General features: G+C 37.0%; 2 protein-coding genes across 2 annotated transcripts; both read right to left on the bottom strand.

The window, feature by feature from the left end:
• Positions 1-4,444: 4,444 nt before the first annotated feature.
• On the bottom strand, positions 4,445-17,807 carry LOC146164100 (methylcrotonoyl-CoA carboxylase beta chain, mitochondrial-like). The gene is made up of 9 exons (XM_083380426.1): positions 17,177-17,807; positions 13,965-14,214; positions 12,923-13,052; positions 12,235-12,404; positions 11,155-11,258; positions 9,624-9,811; positions 7,117-7,279; positions 6,194-6,349; positions 4,445-5,678 (listed from the first exon to the last, which is right to left on the bottom strand). Exons 1-9 carry the CDS (start codon positions 17,620-17,622, stop codon positions 5,522-5,524), a joined length of 1,764 nt encoding a protein of 587 aa, XP_083236552.1. The 5' UTR covers positions 17,623-17,807; the 3' UTR covers positions 4,445-5,521.
• Positions 17,808-18,249: 442 nt separating this feature from the next.
• On the bottom strand, positions 18,250-18,835 carry LOC146164099 (large ribosomal subunit protein mL41-like). Its single transcript, XM_083380427.1, has one exon. The coding sequence runs from the start codon at positions 18,781-18,783 to the stop codon at positions 18,364-18,366; it is 420 nt and encodes a 139-aa protein (XP_083236553.1). The 5' UTR covers positions 18,784-18,835; the 3' UTR covers positions 18,250-18,363.
• Positions 18,836-25,610: the final 6,775 nt, after the last annotated feature.

The raw sequence follows: 25,610 nt of genomic DNA, 5'->3' as shown, positions 1-25,610 counted from the left end.
AAGAAAAACAAAACACTATTTTTACAAATAAATATTAACTGTTTTTATGTGCTCTATTTATATATTTGTTAAAAAGTTTTCCCTTATTTTAAGTTAATTTAATTTTACCTTTACCTTTACCGTGCAGCTGACTGGAAGGTCCATTGGACCCTTCGCTGCTCCGGCCGTATCGCGCGTAAATTTGTTTTTTGTCATAGCTTACTTGTGTATTTTAATTTAAGCGCTAACGGAAAAATAAACATTACTTACTTACTTACTTAACTGCAGACAACAAATAACCAACGGATATAGGCCTACTAAAACATGTGGTCTACCTAATCTGAATAGGTACATCAAAATGATCTCTACAAAATGATGAGGTCTAAGACAAAACAAACATTATAACATCGTTGAATACTTGTTACTTCGATTTAAATACATTTACGTAATTTTTCCATTTAACCTGATATTTATTTAACCAGATATTATTGCCGTACAGTTTTCAATAAACTGGCGATGTAAAGACCGACTGAAAGTATTTTTAAAAATGCTTTCGGTAAAAATTCGACTTCTCATCATCATTAAATGTCAAATAGAGTTTTGTTATCGCCCATAACTGGTCAAGCCCACTTTAAGAGTACAGAAATCGTAACGCAGCATGGCGGACAGCAGGCTGAATCTAATGGAGATATAAACCATAAAACAGTTTACTACATAACCTACGTTGATCGACAAAATCAACCTTTTCAGCCTCAAGTATCATCTCACTCTCCTATATATCTCTTAAACTTAACAAATATTTTTTGCAAATATTTTGCGTTTTTCAATATGACTTTACATCTAGAGTTTAAAGGTCTAGTTCAAATCACATTTTTGCTAACTTAACCCAAAAAGATTCGTGCTTTGCGTGGAATCTATTCAACTCGATGGTCTTTGCATGACTGGACAACAGCAAGTTTCGTAAGACTGTTTGTTCTTGGGCTTTACTAGGAAGTTTATACACGCCACGGTTGATCTGGCAAACACGTAGATTGGACACCACGTAGAGATGTGAACAAATGCGGAAAACTCATTTTTTTGGCGGGCCGACATTAAACAACATTCTGTTTTCTAAAAGCATATGGCTTGTGGGTTTTTGTATTGCATCCGTCGACACGCGTCTGTGCAATGTTTCTGCTATCAGCACGACGAATTTATGAGGGCACACTGTAAGTAGATGTCTGAGTTGATTAGAAAGACAGAACCGTGAAATCTCAACATAATAAACCACAAAATAAGTCAGATTTCAAATTTTGGCGATTTCACCAATTTAAAAATTATTTATGCAAAACAAAAAAATAATTTATGCAAAAACTTGCGCGATATTTTAAAGCTATGGAAATATTGACGTTCAGAAACATTCTTTGCATTATCAGTTGTGTACGACTACTGTGAACACCCGAAAAGGGGTCTAATCTTTTTTCATAAAAGGTAAATCTTTTGGCCGTCCTTTTCCAATTTATTAAAACCTAGCTAAAATGATAATTTGATAAAACTTCGTGTTTTGCATTCCGAGAAGTTAATCTTTACTTTTACATTGGAGTGCTTATGCTAAAACTACGCATTATATTTCTCACAGTTAAGCAAACAAGTTTACACAATACTTCAGCCAAGAGTAACCCGAGAGCAATATTTTGCATTTTAAAATCTACCAAATATCATCATACCGTATCGATACCATCAATTTGCATTAAAAAGAAATGCATGGAAAACACTAATCGCCCCTTCAATTATGTCGTTATGGTATCAAGTTTCTACGGAGGATAGCTAAATGCATAAACTTAACTAGACGGGGGTGCGGTTGTTGTATATTTTGTCAGGGGATATATTTTCAGGGCTTAGTGTTTATTTTCAATTTTTACTTTATTTTAATTTTTTTTTTTTTTAATTTTTCTTTTAATATTTTGTATTGTGTACTTTATATTATATATTTTGTTTTTCATTTTCCTTAACTTGTTTCTGCAAGCAAAAACAGATATGGGCCGAAAACTTCCCCACTTAAAATATGCCTTTGATGCGAAAGGGGTTCAAATATGGCGTAGAATTTGGGGAATAATCGAAACATATATTTGATAAATAGAATTTACTTAGATAATGCATATGGCTATTTTATTAAATTTTGACCAGCTTACGTGTTTGAAAATCAAATATTATCATTCTCTTAAAGACTAAAAATGGTTTAACGCCTATGGTTTGCTATACTTTTGCAAACTTTCACTAGGTAATTTTTTACCATAGCTTGGTCCGAGCAATCACTGTTAAAACAGGCTTTAAATCTGTCGTTTCAAACAATATGAAAAACACTATTACGTGCCTAATACGCAAACTATTAAATCGAAAGTTTTGCTAGATAAGTTTAGGCCTGATGTTGGTATGCTGGTCGGAGCAAGATGCACAACAGGTGCTAACAGAGAGGCGTAGACTGCCTTAAGATTTCGCATTTAAACTTGCGGCGGTAAATACACCCTATTGACACTTAATTATTAGGCGAAGCTTATCGCGAAGTAATTGGTCGCCCCAAAAAATGCTGACGCCGCATTTAAAGCAAGCATTATAAATGTGTCGCCGATATTCTGCCTTGAACATCCCTACTCGAAATGCTTCCCTCCGTTAATTGTACGGTGGGTGAAACTTTATTCACGGCCTTACCTCTTTGTGTATTACCGCGACAATACGATGAAATACGATTTGGAGAATATTGGAAACATCGTATTTGGAGAATATTTGCTATTTGCACCTGTTCTGTATGTTACTCCAATCCAACATATCTACACACAATTATAAGTTGTGTATAATAATATAATAACTTATGGCTTTGAAGCGAAGGGGGTTCAAATATGGCGTAGATTTTGGCAAATGATCGAAACATACATTTGATCAATAAAAATTTACGTAGATAATGCTTACGGCCATGTTATTACATTTTGGTCAGCTAGCATGTTTAAAAAGTCAATATTTTCATTCTCTCTAAATGATTTAACGTCTATGGTTTGCTATACTTTTTCCAACTTTTACTGTGTAAATTTTTACCATGCCTTGGTCTGAGCAATCACTGTTGAAACAGAGTTTAAATCTGTAGTTTTGAGCAATATGCAAACACGTTTATGTGCCTAATAAGCCACGTTTTATATTGAAAGTTTTGCCAATTTAAATCCAATAAACGCAAGATTTATTTATTTATGACGCCATGTTATGACGTAGCTTTGTAACGTCGTCGTTAAGAATGCGTTAAACTTAAGCTTTTTGTTGTTGCGGCCCTTGTATAATTATATTTGCGTAGACCTGGTGTTGATATGTTTGAATGGTGCAACAATTACAACATGTGCTAACAGAGATGTGTACACTGCCTGTAGGATTCGCATTTAAATTTGCGGTGGTAAAATATTTTGTGTTGTAAGAGCAATAGGTTTTTTTACTTAGAGAGGCCTCTTTACGAAAGGCAAGTCGCATGTGCATAGTTTTACTAGGCAAGCCACTTCCAACACAAATGTTGCACGCGCGGGACAATAGGGCGCAGCAGGGATGCCAGCAGCCGCCTCGTCGCGACGCGAGCTGGACAAAGCAAGCGAATATGAACGAATTCTGTATGAAAGTTTTTCTGCTGCTAGATGGCTGTCGTTAGCTACAAAGTGCTAAAACGCAATATTTCAGGTTTTTACCCCCCAAGCAAAGGCCCCTGGGAGTGCAGCCTCATAAACTTTTACAAAGCACCTACATACCACTCTACGCCATGTCTGAAAATTTGAAGGTTCTGCGATGTCTACTTTTTCTATAAAGCTTCGGACAAAACTCGGTCTGAAACAAACCATAGGAAACCATAGGAAACCAAAAAAGAATAGCGGCAAAAACAAGATATGTCCCGAAAATAAATTTTCGGCCCATATAATAATGCCGTCTCGAGACTGCAGTTTACCGATTAACCCGCTTCTGCATTACGTCTCTGTAAAGTGAAGTGTCTGCAAACTAGAAATAGAGCCCTATACGATTAAGTAAATCAACGCAATGCAAAATACTGGCCGTAAAAGTCACAGTTTCCGCTTCACCTGAAAGCTTAGACATGTATTAAAGAATGTGGTTTGGTAAGATTTCGACAAGGCGCCCCGATTAAAAGATCACAGCATGTAAACAAAACAAACATAACAAGGCAACTGTGAAGTGATAAAACGTTTTTGCCAAGTTCAAAACTATCAAATGTATTTGAAGCTAAGGATCTAACGCTACGCTATTACCACAAACAAGACAATGACTAGCAAATTCTCGTTTGTATAAAGTCTCATTTAGATTGCTGTTTCGTTAAGCTTGACTTGACCTATAGTGCTGATAAAAATAAACTGCTCAAGAACACATTTTTCCTCAAAAACACGATCTGGCTACACGATTACATTGGTTTTAAAGATAACCGTTTCCAAGAACGTTTTTTGTGCACGTCATGACAAACGGAGCCACTCGGCTGATATTACGCTTTATGTTTCACATTTGCATCAGAACGTCAGTGGACTTCACGCGTTCTTACAACGGGGCCATGTTTTGTTGCTTAAATTGTGAACGTTTGTTGAACCGTTCGGAAGAGTTTTAAAATCCTGATAATAGAAAACTTACTTTTTTAGCACTACTATACTATACAATTAAATAGTACTTTAAAGTGATTGGAAATTTTTAACTAAATTATGTTTTGGCTGGCAAAATAAATTTCAAACACGAGTTCCACACAAAACAGTGGTCTTGATTCTCGTCTTTTCAAGTGCGGTGCATTCCGGGCAAATAGGAAACGCGATCTTCACAAAGACAAGGAAATGCTGACACAGCACAGCACAGCCCAAATCAAAAAGTTCGAGTCGAGTGAAAGAAGACGGGTGTTATATGAACGACCAATTAGCAAACAGGCTATAGCTCCATTGATCCAAATGACGTTTTAATTGAACTATTACAAAACTTAAACTATTACGAAACGGTATTAACATAATGGGCAAAAAAAAATCTAACGATTTGACCATCACTACAAGTTTTTATCAGTATAATAAAGTTGTTGTCCGACACAGCTATTCATAAAAAGCACGATTTGATAAGTGGCGATATAGGCAATAAATTCGACGATTTCTAGCCGCCCCCATGTTAAGTTTTTAAAAAGTGTTTAAATATTATTTTTTTGCAAATACTAAACTAAAACCAAATACATATATAGTGTTGCAAAAGATCAAACGAAATGTGCTAGGCCAATAACTACACTACAGGATCCCAAAATAAAAAGATAAAACAAAAAAAAAATATTCGAAGTTTGGATAACAGACCAGCACATCATAAAGCACAAATATACTAAACGTGTACGAGATGTCTAAAACGTGTAAAGGACTTTTCGACCCTATATTAAAACGACACGATTCGCCAAAAGTGAAGACGCCGGAATAGAGTTCATCTAATAATTGGTAAGCAACAGTCGAAAGCTGCGTCTTGATCAAATAAATAATTAGGTAGAAACAACGTCAGCCTCATTTGGGCCTGTCGGTTACATTCGGAAGATACCAAAACGCGTCTTAGGGATGGGGGCGTTGAGGGAGGCACTCAGACTGAGCCCCAGCACCGTCCGGGTGTCGGCTGGGTCGATGACGCCGTCGTCCCAGAGACGTGCGCTGGCAAAGTAGGGGTGGCCCTCGGTCTCAAACCTGTAAGCAAGATGTATCAAGCATGACGGCGTAGATGTAGGCCTGCTGGCTCTCCTACCCTTGGTAAAGTATTTTTTAACCATCAATTTATTGAGCAACAATTGACAATCGCTTTTTGGTTTGGTGAGACCCGTGCGAAAACTTTTGCAATGAAATGTAAATATATGGTGAGATATATTCTCTGTTAAATCACGTTTACTTTTAAATCAGTGTTCTCTGTGAAAATGGCATATATGATAGAATAAAGGAAAAAGGATGATTCTCGAGATAAAGCGTACTTTACAGTGTAAACGTGTTTAATTTGAGCATTTAACAAAAAAACACCGTTTACACAGGTGCTTGCTATAATACAGTACTGCCGTCAAATACTGCATATTCGAAAATGTTTGCCGGTACACCAGCGACGCACAATTGCTTGTCTCGATCGCAAACCACCGATCGGCGTCGACACGGCTCAATAGGCAGCGGCTGTCGCGCCCAAAGATGGAAAACGAACTAATGACTGATTGACGAACCTCTTAATGATAGGCTCTTTAAGTCTTCTTTCTTCCTCTTCAGTAAACTGCTTTCCCTCCCTGATTCTCTGCTCTTTGGTAATGGTAGCAAGCACTGTAGCTGCTTGCTCGCCGCCCATCACCGATATACGAGCGTTCGGCCACATGTATAAGAATCTAAGAAAAAACGGTTAATTGTCAAATGCAATACTGTAACCAAGCGTTTCTCAACCGCTGCGCCGTAATAGGCTGCTAGGTGCGCCGCGAGCGAAAGGACAAAACATGTCAAAATAAGTCAAAATTATTCGGATTAAGACTTTAATGGACAAAATAACGTTTTAAGTCTCAAAGGCTGGAAGTCACTTTAAAGATATACAACTATAAAACCTATATAATAAATCTAGGTGCGTCACCAAGTAAAAAAAGGTTAAGAAACACTGCTTAACCGATTGGTGTGAGGTCTCAGCCCCAAGAGTTTGGGCCTTATTACGTTGTAGATATCAATTTAGTTTTTACTTATTTTATTGTTTTAATACTGTGTTATGACATATAATTCTGCGTTTTATTGTTGCTTTACATGTCTTATTCCATATCTAAACATTTTAATGTAGTGGGATGCAAAAACACATTTCTGTTTCTTAAGCTTACTCAAGTCAAAAGTGTGTATTAGATAAAAAAACAAGGTTCTAGGGTATATACAAGTTGAATACACATTATTCATCAGAACAACAATAATTTTTGAGATATCTAACAATTGCGTTTCCGCGTGCTAAGGGTTATTGTAAACTTATGATACTATTGATACTATTGTTTTGTAGAAAGTGTGCCGTGATTTTTATTTTATTTTTATTAGAGTGTTGCAAGCTAAACAAGTAAAAGCATTTTTGTACAATAAGTTGTAACTAAAGCTGTGGTGTATCGAACAAATTAAAAAACCTCCATACCTGGGGCTGTACGCTCGTCCGCACATGCCGTAGTTGCCGGCGCCGTACGAACCACCGATGATGACGGTTATCTTGGGCACCTGGGCGCAAGCGACCGCCGTCACCATCTTGGCGCCGTCCTTAGCGATCCCGCCCGCCTCCGCGTCCTTGCCAACCATGAAGCCTGTCATGCGAGAAGAGTTTTATCGCTTTTTAAAGTCGACGCGAACTCAAGCTGAGGGGTCGTTTCATCAAATAGCCTGTTGTTTTGCATTCAATTTAATTAGGCCTCTTTTCGGCGTTTCATTTTTTTGATAAATGCTTTCTAACCTTAGTTTGTATCTATTTGAAATGCTTTGCATTTAATTTCCATTAAGCATATTTTTTGTCCCCCTTTATTTAGGCAATACACCTCAAGAAACTTTTTACACGCTTTGCATCTATTTGCCATAGCAGCATGGGGTTACCCAGTACCAACCTACGGCCAAGAAAGTATTTCGAAACGTTTTTTTAAACCCTAGCCGGTTATCATTAGGTGCCGAGGGTTTTATCCTTTGATCAGATTACATGGTTATTTGACAAAGTGGAAAATTTGCAAGAATGTTTGCGCATACTTCTGAGAGATCCAGCCACCTAAACCGCTGAATTATCCAGGGCTGGGGAGCCGGAGCTGGAACCCGGAGCTAAGCATTTTCTCTGGAGCCAGAGCCGGAGCCGGAGCCATTGTTATTATTTTTGTGGAGCTGGAGCCGGAGCCGGAGCCGGAGCCATTTTTATTATTTTTGTGGAGCTGGAGCCCTTTTTATTATTTTTGTGGAGCTGGAGCCATTTTTCAATTTGTGGTGCTAAAGCTAAGAAATTATATTTGTTCCATCTCCAACGTTAGTTAGTCAAAAGCAATTTTTCAAACTTGCCATTGAATAAGTGACTGGTGGTACCGGAGCTGGAGCCGGAGTCATTGGGTGTGTGTTTGATGGCTCCGGAGCTGGAGCCGGAGCCAAAGGATGTGAGTTTTAATACTCCGGAGCTGGAGCCGGAGCCAAAGGATTGAGTTTTACGACTCCGGAGCTGGAGCCGGAGCCATTTAATAATTGCCTGATGGCTCCGGAGCTGGAGCCGGAGCTAATGCTATTTTACGGTGGCTCCCCAGCCCTGGAATTATCTACCAAAGATCAATGTCGAACTGGGTAACGTTAAGACACAAACATAGGCGTCGATTTTTCTGTTTTGCAGGTCAAAATGCCCGCTGATGTGGTGATTATATATGCGGACTAAAATGGTGGTAACTTTAACAAGCGTAATATAATATCAGTATCACTATAAACTTTCATGAATAATAACACAAACTACTAACGGTACTATTTTATTTGTTTGGCGAGCGTTTTTTTTAGTTAAAAAGACGAAGTTATAACCCAAAAGAGCAAAATATGATCTGATCTATATACTAAATTAATAATCGTGATATAATGTAGGTCTTTGCGCATTTTTGCATGATAGTACGTTTTTTAAACATGACCGAAAACAATTTCACGAATCACTGTATTTCGGTGCAAAAATATTTTCCGAAAATCTTGGCAGCTCACAAGTATCATAAAATTCGCCCAGTTCATTCAAAGACAACCAAATATGTATAATATAAATAGGATTGTCCCACTTTGTTTTTCCTAATCGCGAAAACTTTATAACAAACCAATGATACTTAACTGTTCTAAGCAAGACAAATGCGACACGCTATTAAAATAAATGATTAAATTAAGCCGCTTCCCAAGTTTCAGCTAGATTTTTTTTGTATTTTAATTATAATTGGCGGACTTCATACTGCAAAGATGTTCGGCAAAATAAAAAGAGAAGTAGCGAACCGTAAAAATTTCAGAGAACTGTAGAGAATGTTGTCAGTCAGCACTCTTATAGTGATTTAAGGGGAATCTTATAGTGATTTAAGAGGAAATATGAGGTTCCAAAATCGCACACATCAACTAAAATATACCGTATTTAACAGGTAAAATGACCGTTGTTAAAGTCGGGCTGAGCACCACAAGATTCTATTAGGGGTGTGTGGAGCACTCTAAGGACACGAGCCATAACTTGGCGTCCATGCACATAGATCCCAGAAACCGAAGGAAAATTTTATGGCAAAGCTATCTACTATACCTAAGGTTTACAGAATAAAAGTAAAGTGTACGCTTGTAAAGTAATCGCGTTTTTGCCATTATCAAAATCTCATTAAACGTTTGACAGATATAGATTTTAAGTTTTTAGGTTTGAAAAGAAAAACTGTTGCTTTTTGATTTTGTTATTTCATGGTTCAGCTACCTTTATTCTTTCATTTACGTGAGCTAACATAAAATTAGGGCGTCTTCTAAAACAAAAGACCAGTAAAATTCGGCTCTTAGGTGGGTTAAAGTGTAACAGTGCAACACGACCTTCGACGGTATCACCACAACGCGAACGGTCACGCAACGGCGGGTCGCTCAAGAGGAATGTTCGAAACAACAACACGCAGGCTGTGTTACGCGATCGTCACTCACCAGTGATGTTCTGCAGGAAAATGAGCGGAATCTTGCGCTGGCAGCATAGCTCGATGAAGTGTGTAGCTTTGAGCGCCGACTCCGAGAAGAGCACGCCATTGTTGCCGACAATACCGACTGGGATGCCGAAGATGCGCGCGAAGCCGCACACCAGGGTGTCGCCGTACATTTTTTTGAACTCGTCGAATCTTGATTTACAGAGGGAGGCTTATTTGCGTGTTTCGCATGAAGCTAGATTAAACCAAGCACTCGAGACTTATGGGACTCGAATGCGAAATATTCTATTGCCATCAAGTTATGACAACTTATTGTTTAAAGAAATAACAGGTCAAATACAGCCAAGTGCCAATAATTTTATGAACAAACAAACTATTATTCTTGCATTGGTTATTTTTTTCATATATGAAATATTTTTAACGAAACTAACTAGACGCCTTGCAAGCGAGCCAGCAGACCTTGAACGCAAAATGATGCGAGTTTACACAGTCCTACGCCGAAATGGGTAACCCGAATGGATGAATAAATAATCCCGGAATAAACGAAGGGTTTAGTGGTACCCTACATTCCAAATATATCGGAGGTTATCTAGCGAATTTTACGGGATTTTGGAATGTCAGTAGCCATAACTTCATATACCAAACTCTGAGTAGGCTGCTTTCGCGACCCAAAGACCCTGTAAATATATTCGGCACAAAGGGTGTAGTCTATATCATATTGTATACCCTGTGCTGAATGTTATGCTATATATATTGTTGAAACAGGGCGTTCATTCAATAATAGAAGAAAAGAACACAAGTGTGATGTCCGTCAATGAGATAAAATAAAGTCATCGTTAGCCAGTCATGCGACCAGCCAAAGTCATAACATCGCCTTTCAATGTTCGTGAATTTTGACTCGAGAGGTAGACTACCACTGCCGGGTCTTTCTAGATTCTAGAATCATGGCCGATACATGAGCAATGAGCATGCCAACACAATGAACATTGGGCAAGACACTTTTCTTGCACCTTGGTATCACTTTCTGTGCAGTAGCGGGCTTTAGAAAGCTACAGTCTGTTTTTTTCGCATTGTTCGGTTATTGGGTGTTTATCTCGTTTTTCTCGCCCCGTGGTTTAGAACGTGGTCCATTGTGTTTTTTCCTTTATTGTTTGTTTGGTAAATATATATTTTTCGCCTGTGGTTGCAATAATATTGCCCTAAAGCAGATTGCCCCAAAATGTGGTCGAAACGTCGGTTAATAAAACTTTGCCGGAAGAACAATTTTACATTTGATTAAATACTTTAAATTTCACGCATCAAATAACTCAGTAAAGTCGTTGTGACCTGGCATAATTTACTAGCCCGTCAGACTGTTTAAAAATCTTTTTATTAATCAAAACCGTGTAATTCTAGTTAGTCACAAGCAAGATAATGTCATTTAAAGTTCAACGAAATGTTCGACAAAACATGCATAGTCGTTCGAATGAGAAAAAATACCAAAAATAGTAGGTTTAAATTGACGACGGTAAATTACTTGACAATGTTCTAGTTACCTGCTGCCGTCCACAACTCGCGCTATGACTTCACGGACGTCAAACAATCTCAGCAGATTGGTTCCAACGATGCCATACAGCTCTTTGCTGTCGTATAGCGGCTCCTACGCGACAGAAAAAATGGTAACTATGGCATACACGTCCTTGAGCAATGCGCAATATGTTGCACGGAATAAGTAATGCATACATCAACATACATAAGTTTTACAAACTAATCCTTGTTAAACAATAGTATTTCAAACTAAAATTTTACCTCTTAAATGACAAATAAACATGTAGAACAAAACAAAAAACGTTAATCACACTATTAACTTTAAATATACTTCTAATCTATAGTAACTTTTTGTACACGCATAATTTAGATATCGCACCCGACAAATGCAATAACCAGTACTAAAAATAGGGGTAGTCGGGTACTCAAGTGGAAGTCATACAGAAGGCAATGGGCAGCCTGGCAGAAAATTAATATTTTTTTTAGGATTTTTCTGGCACCAATGGCTGATTATTTGGCCGACAAGTCGCCAGCATTCTGCCATACTGGCCACGTGCAGTAACATTGCTCTTCCACAGCGATTCTCAATCGGTGTCCGCCAAATGCGGCGCGTGCAAATGTACTATTTAAAAATATTCTAAAATATTATAAACAATTTCAATTATTTTGTAATTTCGCTTTTGGCTCAGCTCATTGGTCCGCCGATATACTGAAAAAAAAATCGCATTTGTTTCATTGACAAGGTGCGCCATCACGTTTTTAGAGGTTTGTAGTTGCACAGTGGAGTATAAAAGATTAATAAAAACTGCTCTACCGACTAACATGCAAGAGTCTACGAAAGGTTGTAGTGAGTAGTTCATCCAATCGTGCTTTCTATCACTTTCTTTGCTATAACCAAAAAGGACTTCAAGAAGCCAAACAAATATTTGAAATGTAAACTTTTTTGTTGTTTTGGCTATTGCATACCTCAACTTTTCTTAGGCGCCACATGACTTGATCTTTATACTATATATCGCAAGGCCAACTTAAAAGTGATGTTAGCGCAGTTGGCACTAAACTTATTATCATTGGACGCACCCAGCACTCACTTCAACCTTGTCCACGCACACGTCCATCTCTTTCCTGGTGTTAAGATTCTCGACGATTGTCCTGGCGAGGTGAAGTGCGTGTGCGTCATCTTTCGCGTAGTGGTCGGTCACACCCGAGCGAGCACAATGGAGGTCCGCGCCCCCCAAATCTTCGGCCGATACAACTTCGCCTTCGAAAATAATACAAATAACTGTTGGGAAAACTACTGTGCCAAGTCATGTATTGTTTTTAACCGAATTAACAGTTGGCAGATTTTTTTTTGCGTTTTTTTGTATATAGGTTAAAAAATATGAAATACAACTCCTTGGGATAATTCACTATTTTAAAGGTAAGTCAATAGTGACTATCTAGTATGTAGGTTTTAAATAGTTAACTTCGTCGAAAAACAACACAAACAAAAAACCTTTCGGCCTGTCAAATGGTCTGGCAAAAGTCAAGATTTCCCATACCGATACACCTATCAAGCAAAAATACGGACGTCTTATCAGACACCAAATAAACAACGTCATTGCTCTGGTAAAAAAAGATTTGTTAAGAGAATAACGTTAAAGGCCGTGTTAACAAAGCTATCGTGTATAGCTCTTGTGAAATATCGGACTATTCGGACAAGACATACTCAAAACAAGTTTGATTAAAATTTAAAGCCACCGCATTGAAATGGCATATGTATAACCAATACAAACCCACCAGTCGCTGCTTGAACCAATGGAGGTCCTCCGAGAAATATGGTGCCTTGCTTGCGAACAATAATACTCTCGTCCGACATCGCCGGAACGTAGGCGCCACCAGCCGTACAAGATCCCATTACGACCGCGATCTGGCAACGAACTTTTAACGTAAATTGCTGTTGATCAACATAAATGTAACCTAAAAATACAGCTGTACACTAGCTGTTGACGTTTCCTTTATACAAATCAAAAAGCGCTAAAAACGGAAAAATTACAACGCTGTTTTCAAAAAAAAAAAAAAACGAAAAATATTACTTTTCTTTCTGTTGATTTAATTCAGAAGTTTCAGTTTAGTGGTTAGGGCAGAAAATATAGCAGCTTTATTGATTGTTTTGGCGAAACAAATTGGGTTTGGCGAATACAAGTGTGTGATTTTTAGAAGCTTTTTAGGGACACGATTTACACATGTCAAACATTTTCAGTATAATATAATTTGAATAGTGCATAACATAATGACTGTTTGGCGCTCTTTCACTATTGTACGTAAAAATTAATAAAAAAATTATTTTCTTCAAATGCCGCATACCACAACACATATTGTTTGGGTTAGGGTTAGCGTTTGGTTGAGGGTGGGTCAAGTTATTATTAATAATAAACATAATATTACTTGATCCACCTCACCCAAACGCTAACCCGAACAATATGCGTTGTGGTATGCGGTATTATTATTATTTTTTTTTTGCATAACTTTTCACATACAATAGTGAAAGAGCGCCGACTGTTTTTATGAACAGAAATGCTAACCTTCGAAAGGCACAAATATACTTATACCTTTAAGGTTGGAGGAGCCCCTTAATTACAAACAAGGTGTGAACTAAATTTCAAATGTCTTCATTAAACCCATAAATTATACTTCACCACTTTTTCTAAAATTATTGTTTTCGTTACGAAAATGTGACATTAAAACCTAGATTTTCATATTGAAACGCACACTCCCAAAAGTTTGAAGTACACAGCCAAGAGGTCGGCAACTTATCAATGTGATTGGACTTCTGTTATACCTGCGACAATCCGGAAGCGGACATGGTAGCCTGGTTGTAAAAGATCCGACCAAAGTGGTTCCGATCAGGAAAAACGTCAGCCTGACGTGGCAGATTGGCCCCACCCGAATCAACCAGGTAGACACAGGGTAGGTTGTTCTCACGTGCTATGTCCTGGGCGCGCAAATGCTTGGTGACGGTGATTGGGTAGTAGGCACCACCTTTTACTGTTGCGTCATTGGCAACAATCACACACTCCCTTCCACCAATTCTAAATAAACAAGCAGAGGTTGGGGGTATTTTACATCAAAACCGACTGAGTGACACTCTGAATATAAATGAAAGTAACCAAACTTTAGAGCCCCCAAAAAAGGAATTAGAGTGAGACATTTTATTCAGGTTATTTATCCAAGATGTTTACTTGGTTTTAGACACACTTGTGATCCAGTGTCATGCTCATAAACCTGCTACGAATAAATCGAACATTCAAAGATAAAATTCTACACACAAGTGCCGAGTGTCATTCTCCCTAAAGAAAGAAGGAAACCTATGTAGGCTATGGAAACATTGGACAACAAAAGATGAAAAATTTTGCACAGAAAACTGTTGAAGAGCTTTTGTTTTGAAAAACAATTTGCACAGAAAAATCGTGTACAAAATGCACAAATGGGTTCCGCTGAAGACCCTTTGTTTTGGTTGTCACTTTCTTTTAGGGTGAGCAACACCACTGCTTTTAGGCCGGGGTACACAACCTACTGAGGGGCACATTAATAGTCATTCTCGTAGCACTACAGCAAAAAAAAATCAAAATGAATAAACGTACGGTTAGGTAATGCCAGATTTTAATCAGAAATGTTGTTACATATACTTTTTATTTAAAGTGACCAACGACAAGCAATGAATCACTTCAGATATCATTAAGTTGCACAATTGTACTTAAGCTGTTAGATTTAGCAAGGAGGCATATACCACATAATGCCCCAATGCGTGTTTCACTTTCTCCTCATAAAAGTCATGAATTCTCCCAGATAAAGTTTAAGATTGGATAGAGTTAATAAGAACAAAACGAAAGCGAAATAGATTTAAACAGCCTTACTGTAAATGCAGGTTGTTTTTTCAAAAGAAAAGTCAGAACTGCTTGTATTATGATTAAAATAAAATCACTTGCTTGAGATTCATGTAGTATTAATACCAGGGTTGTTCCTAAGCAAAAATTTACACTCGCTAGCTGGGCGAGCGGCAATCAATCGGCACTCGCCCGGACGAAATGACACTCGCCAAATTTGTTGGCATGCCGTCTGCAAATTTTTGCCTAGCACGGTCATTTCTTGGGTTATCGTTATTCTGTTTTGTGTTTTTTATACGTAAACAGTAGTTTTTTATAAAAGTCTGGTTGTTTATTTCCAAGCACGGATGAACAAATTAATGACCCATAAAGTAGTTTCTGCTAAAGACAATGTTTTAGCGAAATATTTTTAACAATCTTTAGTGAAAAAAATAACACTGACAATTTAGTAGCCACAGCCTGCCTGTTTTCCATTTTTCTAAAAATCCTCGCGCTTTCTTGATTTTGGTATTCTGGTTTTCTGTGCTTGAAGGACGTTTTAAGGCAGGTTGTTTCATGCCATAAACAAAACGCCACATTCGCCTAACACTATAGTTTGTAGTTACACAAGTAGGCAATATTTTCAAATATCGTAGTGTTCAGTGGAGGTTTCGGTCCCTCAAAACAGAAAAAACACTGCTTACAAATATTATTATAACATTTGCATTGAAACTTATTGTTAGCAAAAACTGTAGCAATTGCTCTTAATTTCGTAATACAAACAATTAAATAAATACTAAAAAGTTGAACTATTATCCTGGGTACATCGCAAGTCCAATAAACTTTTCCAAAGGCTTTAACGACTGGGTTAAACATTTAAAAATTAACAATGTTCAAGTTAAACGATAAACCTTATAACTATTTGCCACTGCAGCAATGACGTCTTTGATTGTTTGCCGGTAAACAATTTTTTTAAACGGGACAAAGAGTGTTTATTACGAGCTTCAAACGTGACTTCGATTAACCTTATTATTTGTGTAGTGTTGAATGTATTTGCGTCTTAGTTTTTAGGGAAATAACTGGCGCTAAGTAATATTTCGCTTAGTAGTGGTGCTTAACACAAGTTGTCCTACACCAACTAATTAAATTTCTCGCCGAAGCCACTCGCCAGTCGGACGAGTGGGTGTCAATCGGCACTCGCCCGGAGCGATTTGCACTTGCATTGGCGAGCGGGCGAGTGCTTAAGGCCACCCTGAATACATAACAGAAATAAAACTCAGACAGCCTACAGTAGTTGGTACTTTTGCTACAACAGTTGTGCTACCATACTGACTATGAGCCTATAATAACCGTGGCTGAAAAAGTGGCTGAAATCACAAACGTTGCGCCTCTTAGAAAATTTTCTTGCTCAAGGATTAAAAAAATGGAGCTCTATGTTTAGCAATTCTCTACAAAGAGTTTTCACTACTAATCTAAGTAAATCGAAAGGAATCTTGATGGAACAAAATATTAATAAATAATCAAAGGATGCACATTGTAAAAATGTTAAATTACACGCTTGGCTGGCATAGTGCTAACTTTTTAGGAAATGCAAATTGCATTATTTTCTGTTCGGTGTTGATGATCTGCTTAGATTAGCATAGGGGGGAAATAGTTGAAAAATTCCATCAAAGAAGTTTTATGGTGATGACTTGAGTTATGTGTATCAAAAAGTTTTATGTCAGACGTTTTAATGAGCCATTTATCACAGTTGTTCATTGTTTTTAATGCATTTTTTTCGGAAAATTTATATTTGACGATTTTTAAAAAATGTAACGTGCTAGAGAAAAACTAAAGGTATATTCGAAATCAGCGCGAAAAATACATCTAAGATGAAATACTCACAATTTCGTTTAGAAAAAAAAGTTAAAATTTGTTGACCAGTGTTATTTGAGCACTTTTTGCTAGAAAGTAGGTTAAATGTAAAAAAATAACAATTTGTAAAAACAAGATAAAAAATTGGTTTCTAAAGGTTTTATATATGTAAATAAAAAAATAGTGATTTTGTGGGCTACAGAAAGTTATTGGCTTTCAAAACCTGTAAAAAAAAATAGAATGAAATTTTTTTAGGGCTTTCTTAATGTTGAATGCTTGGAACGCCAATCAGAACCTTACAAAAACTATGGTAACACAAAAGACAAACAGTTACCTTCCAATTCCACTGATTATACCCCCGGCAGGCACTTCCTCATCACCATATAGTTTGTAGCCGGCAAGCTGCGAAAACTCTAGAAAGGCAGTCCCAGGATCCAACAACTTCTGAATGCGATCACGAGGCAGCATTTTGCCTTTTGACAGATGCCTTTTTCGAGCTCTGTCGTCACCACCTAACGATATCTTAACTACTTTGGCCTTGAGGTCATCCACCACTCTTGACATACTCTCGTAGTTTTCCTTGAAAATATCGGAGCGTGTGTCCGCTTGAGAACCCACGGGGACTACCCTCTCACGTCCAATATAAGAGTAGCAGCATTTGGCAACTGGGCGCTGTGTGCCACGAAGGCATTTTAACAGCGGCGAGGCCAGCTGTCTGCAAGGGTTTATGGAAGCCATATTCAGGTGTATTAACCACTTTGATAAAATACTGTTAAACATGAACTAAAAATGACATCTAAAATGCTATGATTTGAAACGAATCATAATTTCAACGGCGCAATTCAATATAAAATAGTGATTTTTCTACATAAAAAAATATTCTTCACAAGGATACTCCAACAACACAATATATTGATATGATTCTTAGAACAAAATCATGGAGTACAACTATTATTGTGTTCGACCAAATAAAATTAAAATGACATGCTTACAGGAACAGACTTGTCATCTAATTTAATGCATAACAAGGATTGGATATTTTTAAATTTTGATCGAAATTCAACCATTTCATCATAAACAGCAGGCAAGTTAAATTGTTTTTTGTTTAAAACAATTTCAACATCTTTTATAAAGCTACATAGCAATTTCTTCAGTTTATCATAGCTTCTCATAGTCTGTGTCCTATTGGAGAAGTTGTGCATTGCACAAAGACAAAATCCATAGTATGACCCTAATTCGTTTGCAAGGATTTCACCTTTGGATTTTCCAAGCGACAGACCCTCTGTGTAGCCAATCTTCTGACCAGCAGCAAATCCCATTACATACCCCTCAGCCAATACTTTACTCTCTATAACAGAAAGTGAGTCAAAGGGATCTCCATCCATCCTACGTTTTTTTGGTAAACAATCTGCAAATGGAAAATAACATAATTTACACATTCAAGAAAAGTATGACTGGCACAAGATAACTAAGCCTTGAAAGAACAGGTTTCAAATTGTACAAGTAACGTAAGTCTAACAATCATTCTGATTTTGTTTTGCGCGAAAAAATTGAACCAAGTTTTTCAGAAAAAGATTTTGTAGGTGCACCCTGTTCTGGAATATTTTCCAAATGAACTTCATTATATTTTGCTTCAATTCCAGGAGCATAAAAAATGTTGAAAAAGTCTTTGGCCTCCATGGGCGGTTCGGTTGTGGATTCTGCCCTGTAGGTCATATATGGCTTCAGATCAAAATCTTCCAAATCTGGAACCATGATAAGAGGAACGCGATCTCGAGCTGGAACAGTTCGTCCATGTACTTCCTTCTCCTCATCCAGCTCACCAAGTGATAAAGACCAGTGAATCACGGGCTTCTTTTTCCCTATACCTCTTCCTTGCATTGGTCTTCTGAAAGAACTCTTGGGATAAGCCCTATTTAGTAGAGATAATGTCAGGCGCATTGTTCTAAGGCAATTTACAAGCAAAATGTCTTGTAAACAGAGTCACTTTAATTTTTCCTAAACATGCAAAAGTATAGGCATTAGTTTATTTTAAAAAAAAGGGTAATTTTTTTTATTTATGACAATAGTAAAAATACTTACGCCAATCCAGCCAAAGTAGTCTTAAGTAGAAGTTGCCTTTTTATTCAGCAAGTCCTAGTGAAATATTTTTAGCATGAAATCCTGTCATGTGAGTGATTTCATAAATAAATATAGCCTTTAAGTACACATATATTTCATAATTTTGAGTTTGACTAATATGGCCTAAAACATTGGCAGTCACAAATTTTTGAAAAAGTCTGACACCAAAGACTCAAATTATTATATGGGCCGAAAATTTATTTTCGGGACATATCTTGTTTTTGCCGTTATTCTTTTTTGGTTTCCTATGGTTTCCTATGGTTTCCTATGGTTTGTTTCAGACCGACTTTTGTCCGAAGCTTTATAGAAAAAGTAGACATCGTAGAACCTTCAAATTTTCAGACATGGCGTAGAGTGGTATGTAGGTGCTTTGTAAAAGTTTATGAGGCTGCACTCCCAGGGGCCTTTGCTTGGGGGGTAAAAACCTGAAATATTGCGTTTTAGCACTTTGTAGCTAACGACAGCCATCTAGCAGCAGAAAAACTTTCATACAGAATTCGTTCATATTCGCTTGCTTTGTCCAGCTCGCGTCGCGACGAGGCGGCTGCTGGCATCCCTGCTGCGCCCTATTGTCCCGCGCGTGCAACATTTGTGTTGGAAGTGGCTTGCCTAGTAAAACTATGCACATGCGACTTGCCTTTCATAAAGAGGCCTCTCTAAGTAAAAAAACCTATTGCTCTTACAACACAAAATATTTTACCACCGCAAATTTAAATGCGAATCCTACAGGCAGTGTACACATCTCTGTTAGCACATGTTGTAATTGTTGCACCATTCAAACATATCAACACCAGGTCTAAGCAAATATAATTATACAAGGACCGCAACAACAAAAAGCTTAAGTTTAACGCATTCTTAACGACGACGTTACAAAGCTACGTCATAACATGGCGACATAAATAAATAAATCTTGCGTTTATTGGATTTAAATTGGCAAAACTTTCAATATAAAACGTGGCTTATTAGGCACATAAACGTGTTTGCATATTGCTCAAAACTACAGATTTAAACTCTGTTTCAACAGTGATTGCTCAGACCAAGGCATGGTAAAAATTTACACAGTAAAAGTTGGAAAAAGTATAGCAAACCACAGACGTTAAATCATTTAGAGAGAATGAAAATATTGACTTTTTAAACATGCTAGCTGACCAAAATGTGATAACATGGCCGTAAGCATTATCTACGTAAATTTTTATTGATCAAATGTATGTTTCGATCATTTGCCAAAATCTACGCCATATTTGAACCCCCTTCGCTTCAAAGCCATAAGTTATTATATTATTATACACAACTTATAATTGTGTGTAGATATGTTGGATTGGAGTAACATACAGAACAGGTGCAAATAGCAAATATTCTCCAAATACGATGTTTCCAATATTCTCCAAATCGTATTTCATCGTATTGTCGCGGTAATACACAAAGAGGTAAGGCCGTGAATAAAGTTTCACCCACTAACGGAGGGAAGCATTTCGAGTAGGGATGTTCAAGGCAGAATATCGGCGACACATTTATAATGCTTGCTTTAAATGCGGCGTCAGCATTTTTTGGGGCGACCAATTACTTCGCGATAAGCTTCGCCTAATAATTAAGTGTCAATAGGGTGTATTTACCGCCGCAAGTTTAAATGCGAAATCTTAAGGCAGTCTACGCCTCTCTGTTAGCACCTGTTGTGCATCTTGCTCCAACCAGCATACCAACATCAGGCCTAAACTTATCTAGCAAAACTTTCGATTTAATAGTTTGCGTATTAGGCACGTAATAGTGTTTTTCATATTGTTTGAAACGACAGATTTAAAGCCTGTTTTAACAGTGATTGCTCGGACCAAGCTATGGTAAAAAATTACCTAGTGAAAGTTTGCAAAAGTATAGCAAACCATAGGCGTTAAACCATTTTTAGTCTTTAAGAGAATGATAATATTTGATTTTCAAACACGTAAGCTAATCAAAATTTAATAAAATAGCCATATGCATTATCTAAGTAAATTCTATTTATCAAATATATGTTTCGATCATTCCCCAAATTCTACGCCATATTTGAACCCCTTTCGCATCAAAGGCGCCGCAAATTTAAATGCGAAATCTGGTGGCAACTCTAATCCAACATATCAACACCAGGCCTACACAACTTAAAATTGTGTGTTGATATGTTGGATTGGAGTAACATACTATACAGGTGCAAATAGCAAATATTCTCCAAATACGATTTTTCCAATATTCTCCAAATCGTATTTCATCGTATTGTTGCGGTAATACACAAAGAGGTAAGGCCGTGAATAAAGTTTCACCCACCGTACAATTAACGGAGGGAAGCATTGCGAGTAGAGATGTTCAAAGCAGAATATCGGCGACTCATTTATAATGCTTGCTTTAAATGCGGCGTCAGCATTTTTTGGGGCGACCAATTACTTTGCGATAAGCTTCGCCTAATAATCAAGTGTCAATAGGGTGTATTTACCGCCGCAAATTTAAATGCGAAATCTTAAGGCAGTGTACGCCTCTCTGTTAGCACCTGTTGTGCATGTTGCTCCAACCAACATACCAATATCAGGCCTAAACAACTAGCAAAACTTTCGATTTAATAGTTTGCGTATTAGGCACATAATAGTGTGTTTCATATTGTTTAAAACTACAGATTTAAAGTCTGTTTTAACAGTGATTGCTCGGACCAAGCCATGGTAAAAATTTACCGAGTAAAAGTTTGCAAACGTATTGCAAACCATAGGCGTTAAACCATTTTAAGTCTTGAGGAGAATGATAATATTTGGTTTTCAAACACGTAAGCTCTGGCCAAAATGTAATAAAATGGCCATGTACATTATCTACGCAAATTCTATTTATCAAATATATGTTTCGATCATTCCCCAAATACTACGCCATATTTGAACCCCTTTCGCATCAAAGTGGGGAAGTTTTCGGCCCATATCTGTTTTTGCTTGCAGAAACAAGTTAAGGAAAATGAAAAACAAAATATGAAATATATAATATAAAATACACAATACAAAATACAAAATATTAAAAAATAAAAAGTGTAAAATAAAAAAAATATTAAATAAAAAAAAAAAAAAAAAAATAAAAAAATAAAAAACACACAAAAAAAATAAAAAATAAAAATTAAAAAATGAATATGAAAAATAAAATTGAAAAAAAAATAAATAAATAAAATCAATTTCAAAAAAAAATTAAAACTAAATAAAAATAAACACTAAGCCCTGACAATATACCCCCTGACAAAATATACAACAACCGCACCCCCGTCTAGTTTTTTTTGTTGTTGTAGCAATTGCTTTAATGTTAAAATGGCTACTTGTTGGCCACTATGGAAAGAATGGCAAGTGTACACGCAATTTTTTCAAGCGACTAAACCCGCATCCCCAAAATATGAAAATGCTTCCTATACGTAAGTCAAAGGCGACGAATGTGCGTGTGCAGAGTGTTTTTTGCCTGATTTCTTGCAGGGTGTCAAAACGCCCAGGAACTTGACCAAGACAACTATAAAGGTAACGCAAAATACGTCCTGAGCAACACAGTTATGGTTCATTAACATTTTGCGATACTTTCCTGAATTACGATGTGATGGAAAGGTAACATCTGCGAAAGTATTCTAAATATATAAACTAAAACACTGAAATGACAGAAGAACAATTTGTTGTGTCGAAATTACAAGAGTAAAAACGCATTGTTCATTTGATAAATAGGCTGAAGTGCAAAAATGTTTTTTAACAGCTGTTCTGCTTCGTTGGTGATTAAGCATTTATTTTAGTTAAACGCCCAGAATTTTGAAAGTTAGGCGCCTAAGGTTATAATAGCAGGATACTTTTTTGACCTTAGTAACTTGACTCAAGTCTTTTGGGCAAAATGACTTGACTTAATTCTTTTGGGCAAATAACTTGACTTAACTTAAGTCATTTGGACAAATGACTTGGTTTAAAATAAATTGTTTTAATTAAGCAATTATTTATAAAATTGCGTTATTTATCCCAATCTTTGCACATAAAAGAATTTGCTTGTAATGTGTTGCTTTTATGTTATGTTTTACTTGAGTTGCAAAAATAGGAGAAGTTTACCGGTTTTAAATAATTTAAAGTTTTATTTTTTTGACAAGGGCTGAACTTGACTTGCTCTAACTAAGACTTGACTGAGACTTGAGCAACCGATGACATGGACTGGGACTTGTTATTTATTCAAAAAGACTTGACTTGGACTTAAGTTATTTTACGTATGACTTGACTGGGACTTAAAAAAAAAATTTTTTTCTTCAAATGCCGGATACCACAACACATGTTGTTTGGGTTAGGGTGCGGGTTAGCGTTTGGTTGAGGGTGAGTCAAGTTATTATTAATAATAAACATAATATTACTTGACCCACCCTCACCCAAACGCTAACCCGCACCCTAACCCAAACAATATGCGTTGTGGTATGCGGTATTATTATTATTTTTTTTTGCATAACTTTTCACGTACAATAGTGAAAGAGCGCCTTTAAGTCATTTCTTACAACACCGCACACTGGTGGAGACCGCTAAAAACACCTGTTCTTATAGTCATTTCACCTCTAAAGTTGATATTGCTGATTCAGTATATTTACAAATAAATCTCAAAAAATACGATAACGTAAACGGTGACCCAATCCGCTAGTATAATACAATCAAGACCATAGTCATCCTGCCAGGATTTTTTTGATTTTTAGTCTGTATAGGTATTGGTAGAATGCAATGCGGTGGTCACACGTCAGTGGATACAAATACAATACAAGACACCGATAACATACAATATGACATCATGCCGGGTATCGCAAGTTAGGGAAAATTACTTGCCAGTGCGACATTAATACAGGATAAGATTGATTTAAAACACAATTACAATATTTCACATAAAAATATAACAATCACTTTGTGTATGGTAGATGGTTGTATCTGGATTGTTACCTATAAATTTTACCCATTTAAAATTTATTTGAAAAGCGCATACAGCCAGGGGCGCCCGCAGAAAATTTTCCAGGGGGGGGCAATCAGAAACTTAAACAGAAAATCAAAAAAGGTGTCCTGAATTTTCAACTTAGGGAATTCCCTATTTTTCACCTAATGTTAGTGACAGTATGACGTCATAGAATGGTGATTGCAAGACGTGATAGAAAAAACCCAGAAACAGCCAAATACGTCCAACAAAAGCGAGCACGTGCGTCGTCGACAATCCTGTCAGGCGCCAGCTGCGAAACCACAATCTGCAATCGTTAACTTTAGGCAAAAAAAAAACAAGACCTTAAAATATGTGTGTTTAATTGTGGTAGAATCATAAATAATTCAACTATCAGCAGCGCAGTTTTCAAGTTTCATGAACGGAACTAGCGCTAAATTAGAAGCAAGCCTTTCACCACGTGCAATACTAAACGAAGATCGTTTTTACCGGGTGTTATTATGCCACGATTGGCGCAACATATGCGCCGAGCTGTGTGCCAAGTCAGCTAAATTACAAGCTGTGGTTGAGGGAAAATAAGTCGTGTCCATTGCACACTTAGCACGTGGTCTTAGAGTATGCTTAAAGAGCATAATTTTGCGTTAACTATCATTACTTAAAAATTTGTACTTTAAAACGTGCACGACAGTCACCATTATACCTCCTTTTAAGAATCTGCTTCATTTAAACACATGTCGATGTTACACCAACACCGGATATTAGCGCAGAGACCGAACAGCGAGAAACATACTGCGTATAACTTGACGTTTTTTAGCGAGAAAAAAGAAATAAGGTTTGACTTAGCGTTCAATTGTCGAATACACACTTGCTATCAGTCAACCTGAACCAGCGCTTCTCAACCAGTGGGGGCCATAAGAACATTTAAGGTGGGCCACAAACCAATTTAAAAAGCTAGATTGAGTTTCATTTGTGTGCTATATTTAATTTTAAAGGAATAATCGTTTGGGAGGAATTAAACAGGAATGTAAATTTTATTGTTCATTTCTTTCATAAAAATTCTATTGGGCCACAGAATTTTTTTGCAAGGTAAATGCCACGAAAGAAAAAAGGTTGAGAACCACTGACCTAAACAAATAACGAAAGAGAAAAACTATCCAGCGTTTACGGTCGATCAAACTAAAGACGTAAAACGGCGTTTTACGCTCGATTTTATATTTGCATTAGATTAAGACGCGTGACCCAATTACTTAAAAGCACGCCGATTATAGAACAGTTTGTTAAACCATGACAAAAACGAACCAAAAACGATAATATCACTTAGAAAAAGGGTGGTAAAAGCTCCCGCCCCCACTGGATACGCCACTGGGGGCAATGGATAGTGTGTAATATTTTTAACCTTCATAAGTAATACATATTACACTTACAAATAATACTAATAATCACATTTTGAAATTCCAGGGGGGCAAGTGCCCCCCCCCCTTTCCCCCCTGCGGGTTCCCATGCATACAGCCCCCGTATGAGATATTTTTGAAGATATGTGTATTTTTAAAATTAAAGGCAAAATGATTATACAAAAAATGTTTTGCCACAAATTAAGTAGCGTTTGCGTGTTGTTACCGTGTTCGTACGCATCTACTTTACTTTTTCTCTTTATACCGTTTCTTTTGACCTTTTTTGTTTTTTTTGGACAAGAGTTTTGCATGCTCAACTGAAATTTATTGTTTGGTATT

Source organism: Ascidiella aspersa, chromosome 2 (genome assembly GCF_963924565.1).
Source record: "Ascidiella aspersa chromosome 2, kaAscAspe10.2, whole genome shotgun sequence".
Lineage (NCBI taxonomy): Eukaryota > Metazoa > Chordata > Ascidiacea > Phlebobranchia > Ascidiidae > Ascidiella > Ascidiella aspersa.
Note: the sequence above shows the minus strand (reverse complement) of the source record. Positions and strands in the feature narration are given on the sequence as shown.

Bases quoted from the DNA above. Each gene is read 5' to 3' on its own strand.
- LOC146164100 (XM_083380426.1), bottom strand. From the start codon at position 17,622: ATGTTTAACAGTATTTTATCAAAGTGGTTAATACACCTGAATATGGCT. The intron at 13,053-13,964 runs GTATAACAGAAG...GTTCGTTGCCAG, and splicing joins CCGCTTCCGGATTGTCGCAG to ATCGCGGTCGTAATGGGATC. The intron at 9,812-11,154 runs GTAACTAGAACA...CTGTAAATCAAG, and splicing joins CGAGTTGTGGACGGCAGCAG to ATTCGACGAGTTCAAAAAAA.
- LOC146164099 (XM_083380427.1), bottom strand. From the start codon at position 18,783: ATGCGCCTGACATTATCTCTACTAAATAGGGCTTATCCCAAGAGTTCT.